We start from the raw sequence: 11,895 nt of genomic DNA, 5'->3' as shown, positions 1-11,895 counted from the left end.
TGTTTTTTGACAAACGACGTGTCGGCTTGTCGTGTCGTACCACGTGTCATGTGTTGGTGTCAATACTACTTAGAACTTCATCAATACGACTTCACAAAGGAAATTGTGATAAATCATTCCGGCTGGAAAGAATTTCAAAAATTACCTATAAGAAAAATGTCTAGCTAGGTAATTGAGTTGTGGCTGCAGCTGCAACTACGTGAATTGGTGAGACAAGTCAAATGAGAAGTAAATCCTTAAGCAAAGGTATAGAGTGATATGTCGCGACTCAACGATTCTCAAATTGACGGTTGAGCGTGGTATGTATGGATTGGACGGCTGTTTTTCGGATGAGAGAGGGGAGATATTTTTGTCAATTAGGTCAGTGACATTAATTTAGAAGATTATGCTTTTGCTGATCATATTCATGACCAAGGTTGGTTGGTCGAGTGTCATTACTCATTATTGATAGTGACTTAAATAATTCAAAATTTTTTAGGATTACTAAGCAATTCCTGAATTTTATTACATTGCATCACATTCATGACGAAAATTCCGAAAATTCATGACTTGAAATAACTGAATTTTACATAAATATATAACAATTTTTGAAAGATTATGATAACTATCAAGAGTTCGTGGTTCTAAACTCACTCGGAAGGAGAGACCACTCTTGCATTAAACACATCTCGTTAGATTGCTCACAAGAGTACTGAAATCATGAATTTGTATTCCTTCTTGACAAATCAAGAGCATTCAATTAGGTCGCACGGACAATCAAGATTTATTGCTAGTGTATCAGCACAAGTTATCTGTTTGTTTTGAATGTGTAAAGTACAATGTGGAAGTGTATAACTATGTAGCTATGGCAGCTTGTTATTGCCTGCAATGCCTTCCTGTTGACTTGAAAAGTCGGGTTATCGAGTGATGCGGAAGATGTCTTCCACCTTCCTCGTGCCGGCATTCACATACTGCAGGCAAGATGTAGATTGAAGTTAAATGAGCTTGTAAGCATGGTCGTCATGATTGCAGTAACATGTAGCTGCTTAATGTTCCAAACTCTACTTAGAGAGCAGGACATCAGAAACTGTACATAGTTTCTAATTTCAAAGCATCACAACAGACTAGAACAATTTCTCAATAAATGAAGTCATATGTAATCGAGTAAGCAGTCATAAAGCCAAACCGAATGATGATTGTGGGAAGGGCGACGGAAAATTCGAGAGTGCTGACCTCTAGTTGTAACTCTTCTGGAGTTGCATGTCCTCTGAAATACCCGAATTTGGAAATCCTTATCAAACTCCAGTCACTTGGCTGCAAAAAAATCAACGGGCCTTCACTTCTACAGATCTTATTCATGGGAGCAACATAAATGATAATCCCCATGTAACCGCATCAAGTTGAATGATATGAGCAGCAGAATCAGCATTTAATTTCTTAACAGCGAGCTAAAAATCTCTGGAATCTGGATATTTCAAGGCCCATAAATCGGAAAGGTGTTGTTAAGACGGCATTGTTTGACTAAGCAACATTCAGCCAAAGAAAATGCAAGAAATGGAATTGGGATTAAGCACTGGTGAATACAAGGACGGATTTTCAGAAATTGCCAAAGAATTGTGCAGGTTTAGACAAAAAGCTATGTTGGTTTACTATTTACAACGGTGTGAGGGAGAACGGACTCTAACCTCATCTAGGAAGTTATCCAGACTGAACCCGGCCATACCAATAACCACTTGCACAGGTGCACTATAATTGCTGTGATCATAAGTATCAACCCCGCTTTGATCTTTCTTTGGCATGGCTTTACACTCATTTTGGTAAACCGAGCATGTTCTTTCATAGTTATGAACGTGGCCGAAGAGAACTAGATCAACCTGTGATTTCAAATGCTTGATGAGTACAATCTCACAAATAAACGGATTATTCTACATGAGAACCGGAGTAAGAAATAGAATGTTGCCTTGTTGTCCAATAGCAACGGTTCTACAGCATCAAGAAACTTATGGTCAGCACCTCCTCCAGAACCAGAAGTGTACATGGGCCTGTGCCTGCAAGAGGCAACCGATACACTTGATCTCTGTTTTCTTGAGATTTTTTTTTTTTTTTTTTTTTCGTTTGAGAGTACGCAAAATCAAGTGGTGAAACTCACAATTACCCAGAAGCAAATGTACTTACCCCGTGAAAACTAACCAAGGAGTTTTAGATCGGTCGACTGAAGCCATGTCCCCTTTCATCCATTGATACTGACAACATGACATTCCCATGATATAAAATGACAGCTCATCGACATGCAAATGTGAGAACAAAAGGGTTCAGCTCGATCACCCTTACCTGCTCTGAATTCTCGGACCAGTCATGTTCGGTTGAAATCACAGTAAAATGAACACTGGCTTGTTCTATGGAATACCATGGCTTGTCCTTCGCTGGGGTTGGCATTGGGAAGTATGTCTCATAAGCAACACCGCATTCCCCACCGGAGTCCGGAGTTGAGTACATGGATCCAGAGCCCCCATAATCTCTTCATGTAAAGAAACTTATAAATCATCTTCAATGCATGCTGCTAAGTATGTTGGTTCAGCTGTTTACTGAGTCTTCCATAATATGCAGGAAGAGGTGGATATCGACTGGCAGTAGTTAGTTACCTTTCATGGTTCCCAATTGCAGTCATGTACGAAACTCGGGAAGCAAAAGGGCTGATGAGGTTGAGGAAGAAATCCCACTCCACTAAGAAGCCGGTGGCGTAGCTTATGTCTCCAATATGGAAGATGGCGTCCACATTGCCAGAGTCTACATAATCCAACACTGCCTTCGCCACCGAAATTGATCCTGGCTGTAGAATTATATAAAGTCGCATTTTAGGATACCATCATAATCAGGAGTTTGAATTCTTGCAAACAGCTTAATCTGTGCCTTTACAGTTAATTCAGATGAATGTGACGTGCTAATAATGTTTCATGGAGAGCCGGTTTTCAATATGATACTCCCCCCAAATCGTGGCATTTTGTCCCTTCCATCAGCATTCTTAAAATTTTGAAGGATACACATTCCTCCTAGTGTACGTCCAGTATGGATAGCAACTTTTCAATGTTGCAATCAGAAATGTGATTTTTCATTCTATGGAATGCATGTTTACCTGAATGTAGTGCTCGACTGAATCATCGAGAGGGGCTTTTCCCATATCCCCAAATGCAAGAAACTTGAGTTCATTTGATCCTCCTGCTGGCGGTGTCCTGAACTGAACTTGTTGACTCCAACCCGCTGAATCACTAGATATCATAAAACCATCGCCAATAATAAATCGGATACGCCAACAAATGATATAAGAGTTTCTCATCAATTCAATTTCTAACCATCTAATTCAAGCCAGTGAAAAATAGATCACTCCATCTACTTCCACTTGTGGAAATTCATCTGCAGTGTCATGCGATGTATTACTCTAATGTCATGATAACAAGATGCTCCTTTTTATTGAAAGCCGTGTACTTGATCCTCTCTCGATCAGACATGCAGCTACAATTCATCTTTAAGAACTAAGGCATATAGAAGCATTTGCCGGTGCTTTGTCATCTACCTAATGTCGTGAATTCATAATCAATTATTGTAAGGAACAAGTCCGTTGCATATCATTCATTCACATTCACTGCAGATTCGATGACCCTGCATCAAGTAGAAATGCCAGAGATATTGCAATATGCTCAGCAAGAATACCTCAAGCTGCTCTGAGACCGATCAGTCTCATAAGCAAAACAGCTTCAGTCAGGAGATTCTACCTTCCATATTTGTAAGGATAAGAGGTAGAAGGCTGCAGTCCTGTCATCACGGCTGAATGAATGTAACCGGGGTCATGCCAACCGAAATCTTTGGCAGGACTATGTAGCACATTACCTGCTGAAAATTAGACCAACAAAACTAAATTTAGTGAAGAATGAGTCTTCATAAGGCACTTCAATTGTTTTGCATGTGACAAGGAAGTCCCAGTGCATTTACAGAGTTTTCAAGTAAGGGTTTGAGGTTAACTCACTGCACATATCATCTTGTGAGAATGTACTAACTTCGGAAGTTTGTGATTTCCCATCTCCGTATTGCACCTCTTGGGGCTCTTTGTCTCCACTAACCCATGTAATCCTCATCTGCAGATTAAAGCATGTATGATTACGAGTCGCAGTCTGCATTGCTTTCGCGTGTTTTATGTAGTGTTATTCCACGCTCAGGCGCAGTGTGTTATGCAGGCATGTTACCGCGACTTCATGGGCTAATGATATAATTGACATTTGTCATGACATTCATAGAGCCAAATGTCGGCGACACGACCCCCGCAAGCTCAACACACCAATTGTTAGCCAATTCAGTGCTTACCGAGGTCCCAGTCGAGTCAATGCTGGAGAGATGGCCATAGAGCGGTTGGTTCGGGTTAGCAAAAGTCAAAGAGTTCGATTTCTTCAATACACATGGTGTTGCAAAACCCCCGGCGAACAGCACAAACTCAATGTCGGTTCTGATGTTTACAACGTGAAACGTCAAGGTGCCGCCGCATGTTGTCACCACACATTGACCGTCCTTGTATTTCTTGCACTCCTTCTTCTTGCAGCTCAGATAGTCCGCATCCTTGCTCAAGTATTGTGCCTGAAAATGATGCACATAAGCGTGCACCAAAAAGTTGAAGTGGAAACATTTCTCCTACTCTAAAACTAAATAGACAAGTGATGGTAGGTATACCAGAAAATTTAGGGAATTTGGGACGTTGCAAAAAGAGAAAATAAAAGATGTAGGTATAATACCAGGGTGGTTGCAATAAATGAAATTTTAAATCATTTTGATAATGATAAAAAAAAAAAGGGCCTACTTAAATATTCAATGTAACTGGCGTCATGCAGCATCTTATATGTACCAAAAAATACAACAACAAAAAGAAAGAAAACTATTGTAAACCTTCATTAATATCTGGCATTACTCAAATTTTTTTTTTTTTTAGCTAAGTTACATATGGAATGTCTTCATTTGACTAATAAAAAACCAACTCTGAGAAGTATTTTCATTATTTTCTGTACTCATCAAAGTTTGGAGTTTTCATGGTCAATGAAAAAAGTACATAAATTTCGTTAAAAAAGTTACGTAAATTATTGAAGGATGGTTCTATAAGTCAATTACTTATTTATTAAATGAAAATAACAATGACAAAAGAATTCGATAAAGAACATCGCAAAATATTTCAACCAGAACCAAATCTGACTTTATTGATTGAAACTTTAGCAGATTTTTGAACAAAAGACTCTTTTGATTCTCTTTTGAACCCAAAAGGAGAAACTTTTGACCAAAATAAAAATAAAAATAAAAATAAAAATAAAAAGGACTCCTATCTTCTCCGCTTCTTTCGGCAGATGAAGACTTGACGAGGAATACTTTAAACCTTAAAAGCAGCTACGACCATTAAAGCTTGAGGTTGGGTTGGTATAAATATATATAGTTGAATTAATTAAATTAGGTTAATGGTACTTAGAGAAAATGCAACATCAATAGAATATTTCGAAAAGTAAACTGAATTTCACATATTTTATCATTTTAATCCGATTTTATCTACCACCACAACACAATCATGGAAGAGTCTTATCAAGTATATTAATTTTTTGGTTATGTTGCAACTCAAAATGTCCCTAACCAAATGAAATATGATAGTGTCGTGAATGCTATGAACACCATGACATGACTTTGGGGGTCACTTGTGAGGACCGAACCAAAGTCTTGGCAAAAGGAGCAAGGCATGTGCCGCATGAGTTCTTTTTCAGTTGCTTTTCTCTTCGGCCCTTGTAAATTCCAGTATTTTTTCTTTAGCCCCTCACTACTTTATGTTTCCATTACTTATCAAGAAGAAGGAAGATAAGTCATCAACAAGGCATGATTCAAGGTTAGATAAGGTTACCTTGACAGGATAATGGCATAGAAGAGGAAGATTACTAAGATCACCGGTCTCTGCATATCGAGCCTTATTTGATGGACAATCTGAGACACTGCACCCCACAAGAACAAAACGAAAGGAAAAGAAGGAACGTGAATGAGTAACCGCTAACATGTACGAATACAGTTCAAAACTAGATGTTAGGATGATTCATACTCGGCGTTCGATGGAGATATCATGGCAACCCAGTCGGAGTCCGCTGGAACCAAGACTCCGGTCACCTTAACCGTGAGATACTCTTCATCCTTAAGGGCGGTGTCGCCGCTGACATTGATTTGGAGATACCTATTTGGGTCGTGGCACTGGAGAATTTGCCTTCTGTTTAGTAACCGGAACTCAGATATGGCGGTATAGTTGAGATGCTCAAGCGCGGAGTCAACCACCAGCGGGTGCAAATTCGACAGTGACGACCACGGCAAAGAAGAAGAAGAGCAAGAGCGAGTCAAAAGGATGATGGAAATGGAAAAGATTGCGAGTTGTGTTGGAATGTGGAGCTCCATGTTGGAGAAGCAAAATGCTTTGGGTGGATGAAAAAGGAAGGCTTTCTTTCTATACTTACAAGAAAGAGAGGCGGGATTTAGTATAGAGAGAGGGGGGGAGAGAGAGGGACTGTTTGAAGCATCGAGGTGTGAGATGGATGTGTGGGATCTAATACCTATGGATAGCCATTAAATATATGTGGTTTTTATAGAGGTGGCGGGTGTTATTTACCTTAAAGAATAAATAAATAAATAAACATGAAGAGGGTGCTATGTTTCTTGACGTTCACATACGCAAAGTTGCTGATGCTCCAGATGCCGCCAGCTGTCCCTTACCCTTTTCATGTTTCTCGTCCTTCTTGTGTTGCACATTTTAATATGCATAGAATAAACATCTACGTTCGTCAAAAACAAAAACAAAAAAGAATAAACATCTACGCAAAAACAGATTGTTATCAACTAAGAGCGAGTTTAGTTGTTTCGAAAAGCTCAGTTCAGAGGTCGGATTTTGTTAGCTTTGCCCAATGGGAACTTGATCTGCTTCCAGCAGCAACCTATAGAGATGACAAGTTTGAGTTTATGGTTGATGTTACTTTGAATGGACGAGCTCGTCGAGGTTCCTCCACCTGGCTGTTTTGCACCCTAGCGTGGTGTTAAAGTCAAATGATGGGATTGGGGTTAATATGAATGCACGAGGAGCGTGCAATAAATGCAGCTGGCTACCTTATAAGAAACGAATGTCTCCTTTTAGATGCTCTTGGAAATATAGGTGCTGATGACGCTGATTCCGGAATAATGGAGTGATGAAAAGAGGACTCTTGAAAGCTTCATGTCCATTTTATTATTTGCTGGTCCAAGCGTATCATCAATTTATTACGTGTTCGACTAGGCGCCTTTGGCTGTCGCTAATACCGCCGATTCTCGCGGGCCTGCTTTCACATTCCTCATCACCGATAAGTCCTCATCACTGTGGGGCTTGCTCTAATAGAGTATCTTGTCACATGCTACCTATAATTATGGGTAAATTTCGGCTTGCGATATTTCAATCTGCCACATTTTATTTTGAATTTATTTAGCAAGATTCATGAGTTGAATTGGGATGAAATTATAATAATTTCTCGATTGGCAAAACTTTAGATTTTTTGTCATTGTCTGAGCTTTCATTTGCTTCTCCCCACGGATACTTGCAAAACGCTCCGTTAAAAGCAAAAGTACTTTTCTATAGGATTGATCATTTTGTCGCGGTTCTAACTTGGGAGGGGGATGCACGTCCGTGCCTGAAAATATTGGGAATAAGCAGAAGTGCGTGTAGGTTGAGCTTCTGATCGATTATGATCAGATTAAAAAAACCAAGCAGTTTTGTTCTTAGTAAGAGGTCTTCTAATATATTCTTCATTACCAGCAGCCTGAAATTAGTAAATTATTGATTTGTCGGCCTTTTTCTTGTAAACAAGCGTAAGCCCCTGGAAGGGATGGACCATTAGTATATCGGTATACTTCTTTCTCTTCTCGTCCTTATGACTGTAATAAATGTGCCTCCTGGGAACATTATCCTCGGTATATAACTCGAGATATCAGCCACAACTTTCAGAGTACTCATCACGGGTTTGCACTGGCTCAGAATCTTCATATAGCTTTAAGCATCCATGGAAACAGTACCACTGTCTATCATCTTAAATTCTACTGTGACAAAAAAACGAAAATCTCAGCAAAAAGTGCTTACCAATTCTCTATATAGAACTCCAAAGAGGTTGGGCAGAACAATAACCCAGCTAGAAGTAACAACTTGGATAATTAATCTGCATTGGAACTCCAAAACAAGAAAAGGGGAAAAGACAAACAAAAGGTAATCCTATAATCTTCATGGACTATATTCCTCTTTGGACAGCAATAAATAGCACAACAAATATGGGTGAAAGAAGAAAGACTATGTACGGAAAGGCTTGAGAGAGTGCACCTTCTTCGAGCTCTTCATCCTTGTCAAGAGAATAGTTGCTTTTTTTGTCAATGAAGGCCTCGAAGTAGTTTTGGTAGCCTGTGCTCTTTGCCAAAAGCTTTGAGCTTCTTACCTTCATCATCTCCATGGCCTGTAGGGTATTTGCACCATAACCATCATTTTAGATGCTCTTCAACTAGAAATAGCCTACAAATTCACAGTGATGTACTTAACACCTCCTTTGACATCCCATCAACAATTACCTGGAAGCTAAACATGAATTGCATAGCTCTCTTGCCGACTTTAGCATTTGGATGAGATTGAAGCTTCTCATACATTATACGAGCCTCATTTGGTCTGCCAATCATGTTGAGCATGTCATTATTTTCAAGCATGGGACAGAAAAGAATGCAAAGCCTCTAGCCTACTGTGGCAGTCGAGAGGGGATGCAAGAAGGGAGTCACAGAAGCAACTCTAATTCCCAGAGATCCTTAATTTACCCTGCCTGAGCTTCATTAAGATTGGTATTGTTAGGAATTCCTTCCCATATGAAAAAATGTAATTACCTGGTAAGTGAGTCCTGGCAGATGGACCACTGCAATGCAGCTAATCCATGAAGTTCACTCTGCATATACAAATCATTAGGGGATCAAACCATCAAACAAAATATCACAATCAAACAACCATCGCACCAGAGCACATGTAACACTTGGCCCTCAAACGAAAAAAACTCTTACACTTTTGGCAGGGTTACCTGAAATGGCAGCTTATTCATGATCTCTTCATAAAATGGTAAAGCTTCCTTTAGTTTTCCAACATCCATCAGAGAGTCACCATCCTTCAGAGCCTTCAACAGCGAACAATTCAATGACTTTAAATCTACAGTAAAAATAGTCTCGTAAATCTCTACAGAAAGGCAGAGAAAGAAAAACACTAAGACAAAGGGCTAGGTCTAAAAGTATTAGTTATACCCCATATCACACATAATTTACTAGGAAGGTACCTTCTCACACTCAGATTTCAACTTTGCATCTATGTTTAAGCCCATTTTTTTCTTGTAAGCAGCAACAAGTTCTCTAGTACGTGCATCTTTAGCAGCCCTATCTTCAGCTGTTTCCAGCACATCCCCCGGGCGAATGGTCCTTCCACCTCCAAACTGAACGATAAAAATGAAAATGAAAAAAAAAAGCTTAGCCTGACATTTGATTCATTGAAAGACACCAGAGAGATAGCACAGAAAATAACAGCTGCATGATATATATGTGTTTCTGATCTGTCTGTAGATCTGTATGTAACGACCAACCAACTAGATAATAAGTCCAGTCAGAGCATATGAAAATTTCAGAGGGCCAATTATCCTAACAGAAGACGCAACATTTGATATAACAAAAAGATAAAAGATCATCTTCATGGGGAAAATTGAAAATATGCCAGTAGAACTTATGTTGTATTTGTTTCTCCCCAGACTGGCAAAGTCTGTCACCTCAGTACGGTCTGTGATTCAACTTAGCATGAAAGAGTAATAACATTTGTTTGGTAAAAAAATTATGGAATTTCAAAAACTATGCTCAAATTTATCATATGATATGAACCTCGTGTCCTATTGCTATGATAATACCCAGATCCAAGACAAGATAGGTAGGTGTGCCATCCCATTAGCATGCTAAAGCAGGAACAAAACCATTTTTCATTTCTTGTTCTATTAAACTTCAAGCAAAACGTCTAGGGACAATTGGAATGTAAACCGCTGCTGCCTTTGAGGAATAACTATCTTGGGTGGAAATTACTAAGCATGTATAGCCATATTTGTTCTGCTATTAAATTGCTCAAAAGCTTTACAAGAACAAACTGCACCAGCAGAAGCCAGAAAAAGAATCAACTTCTGTATCATATGATCTCTCAGTAACCAGCTTACCGTCTCAGATATGTTGTTCGGTCTTGGGAAGACACCCCAAGATGAAACTTTGGGTTTGTAAAGATCTGAATTATCTTCTTGGGGTGGTGCGACGGCAGGCTCCGTCGCCGTCACATCATCGAATTTGGTGGTGTCCCCGAGAATGATTTCCACCTCAGGAACGTCTCCTTCTGGAAAAGGGTCACTCACTGGAATTAAACCCGGCGGAAGTCCCCTGGTCCGTTTCTTGTCCGCAAAGTCGAGCCCCACAAAATCAATGCTCGAAACCACCAGCTGCTGTTCCTTATCCGTTTTTTCCTCCGAATTTACTTTACCAATTTTCCCTCCATTTTTACCTGTCAAGCCTAATTTAAGAAAACAAAAAACAGTCAACTCTTTCAGCTCCATAAAAACTGCAAAAGCAAGAACTTTATATACAAGGCAATAGACATCATCCCTCTGCAACATCAAGCGTTCAGCAAATGGCAAGAAGATCGATCAGAATCATCCGCCCACAGTTTCGGCCGAATGCTTAACAATCTTTTAAATTCACGTTCTTTGCTAATCTATCACAAGAAGAGGAACAAAAATCGCCCTCCCTTTCCAATTCGCACAATCATCTCATCATCCACAATCAGAATCAGCTAAAATCAAATCAAACCACCGAAACAGAAAGACAAGAAGAACTCCCTCCCTCCCCCCCCAACGACACATCTCTCACCCGAATCAGCGTCGCTTTCCAAGACGTACTCTTTTGCCGCCTCGGCCGTCGCGATTCGACCGGCGCCGGCCGAATCGCCGCGGCCACTCGGGTCGCCGGGGCTCCCGACCACGCTCGCCTCGGATCCACCCTCCTCCGGCTTGGGCTGCAGCGACTTCTTGTACGCCCGAGCTTTATCGAAGGCGAGCTTGACGGGGTCCGCGGGAGCCGCGGGTTCGGGGGCAGATTCGGAGTCGGGCGGGTTCGGGGAGGAAGAGGAGGCGACTCTGAGGAGGAAGGGCTTGGGAAGATGACATCTTTTGGGGGATTTGGAGAGGAGGAATGTGGCGGGAGGGAGGAATGAAGGGTGAGGAGAAGCCATGGCCATTATGGGTTAAGGCAGGAAGAGGAGGAGGAATGGCGGATTGACGGTTTTTAGTGGCGGGAGTGAGGCCGTTAACTGGATAGTGGATGGTTTGGTATCGATCGTTTAGCCGCTTCTCCCCCACGGAGGTGACAAATGGGCGGACCGACCCGGATCGGTCCGGCCCGCTGTGGGAATTGAACCAGAAATAGCTCCTGTTTGTAAAATGATGCCCCCTTGACAGTTATGACTAGGGGGCGAGCATGATTTTATGACAGAACTGGGAATGAAGAACTGGATTAGAAGGAATGGGTTTGGTTCCAAGTTTTGAGATATGCAAGGTATGTCCTAAGTTCCAAAAACTAAGGAATCGGTTTCGACCATAGATGGAACTTAAAATCTAGAGCAAATCTTTATTCATCGAAATTGTTCAATGATGAATATAAGTGAAATTTGAGTAGACATTGAAACATGTGATAGAGTAGTTTATAGTTTCCAAAAACTTAGAAACCAATCTCGATCAGATCGCAGGTTTTAAGTTCCAAGTGAAATCTGGACCAACTTCAAAACCATTTATCCCTACTTGTGCC

General features: G+C 40.6%; 2 protein-coding genes across 6 annotated transcripts; both read right to left on the bottom strand.

The window, feature by feature from the left end:
* Positions 1–689: 689 nt before the first annotated feature.
* On the bottom strand, positions 690–6,572 carry LOC104421881 (nucleotide pyrophosphatase/phosphodiesterase). Of its 2 annotated transcripts, none has more exons than XM_010034020.3 (13): positions 6,089–6,572; positions 5,897–5,984; positions 4,336–4,602; positions 4,001–4,109; positions 3,750–3,867; positions 3,113–3,245; positions 2,622–2,809; positions 2,311–2,497; positions 2,155–2,222; positions 1,940–2,027; positions 1,665–1,853; positions 1,213–1,293; positions 690–950 (listed from the first exon to the last, which is right to left on the bottom strand). In XM_010034020.3, exons 1-13 carry the CDS (start codon positions 6,430–6,432, stop codon positions 897–899), a joined length of 1,914 nt encoding a protein of 637 aa, XP_010032322.1. In that variant the 5' UTR covers positions 6,433–6,572; the 3' UTR covers positions 690–896. The 2 variants fall into 2 exon arrangements, with proteins under 2 accessions (XP_010032322.1, XP_010032323.1); XM_010034021.3 differs by having other exon boundaries at positions 3,750–3,864.
* Positions 6,573–7,802: 1,230 nt separating this feature from the next.
* Positions 7,803–11,420, bottom strand: LOC104421882. Of its 4 annotated transcripts, none has more exons than XM_010034024.3 (8): positions 10,963–11,420; positions 10,263–10,606; positions 9,351–9,503; positions 9,102–9,194; positions 8,914–8,972; positions 8,611–8,704; positions 8,369–8,498; positions 7,803–8,094 (listed from the first exon to the last, which is right to left on the bottom strand). In XM_010034024.3, exons 1-8 carry the CDS (start codon positions 11,327–11,329, stop codon positions 8,048–8,050), a joined length of 1,287 nt encoding a protein of 428 aa, XP_010032326.1. In that variant the 5' UTR covers positions 11,330–11,420; the 3' UTR covers positions 7,803–8,047. The 4 variants fall into 4 exon arrangements, with proteins under 4 accessions (XP_010032326.1, XP_039159206.1, XP_039159207.1 ...); XM_039303272.1 differs by having other exon boundaries at positions 7,803–8,091; XM_039303273.1 differs by having other exon boundaries at positions 8,017–8,210.
* Between the last annotated feature and the right edge of the window lie 475 nt (positions 11,421–11,895).

The sequence above is a fragment of the Eucalyptus grandis genome, chromosome 10, assembly GCF_016545825.1.
Source record: "Eucalyptus grandis isolate ANBG69807.140 chromosome 10, ASM1654582v1, whole genome shotgun sequence".
Lineage (NCBI taxonomy): Eukaryota > Viridiplantae > Streptophyta > Magnoliopsida > Myrtales > Myrtaceae > Eucalyptus > Eucalyptus grandis.
This window is presented reverse-complemented; position numbering and strand designations above follow the sequence as displayed.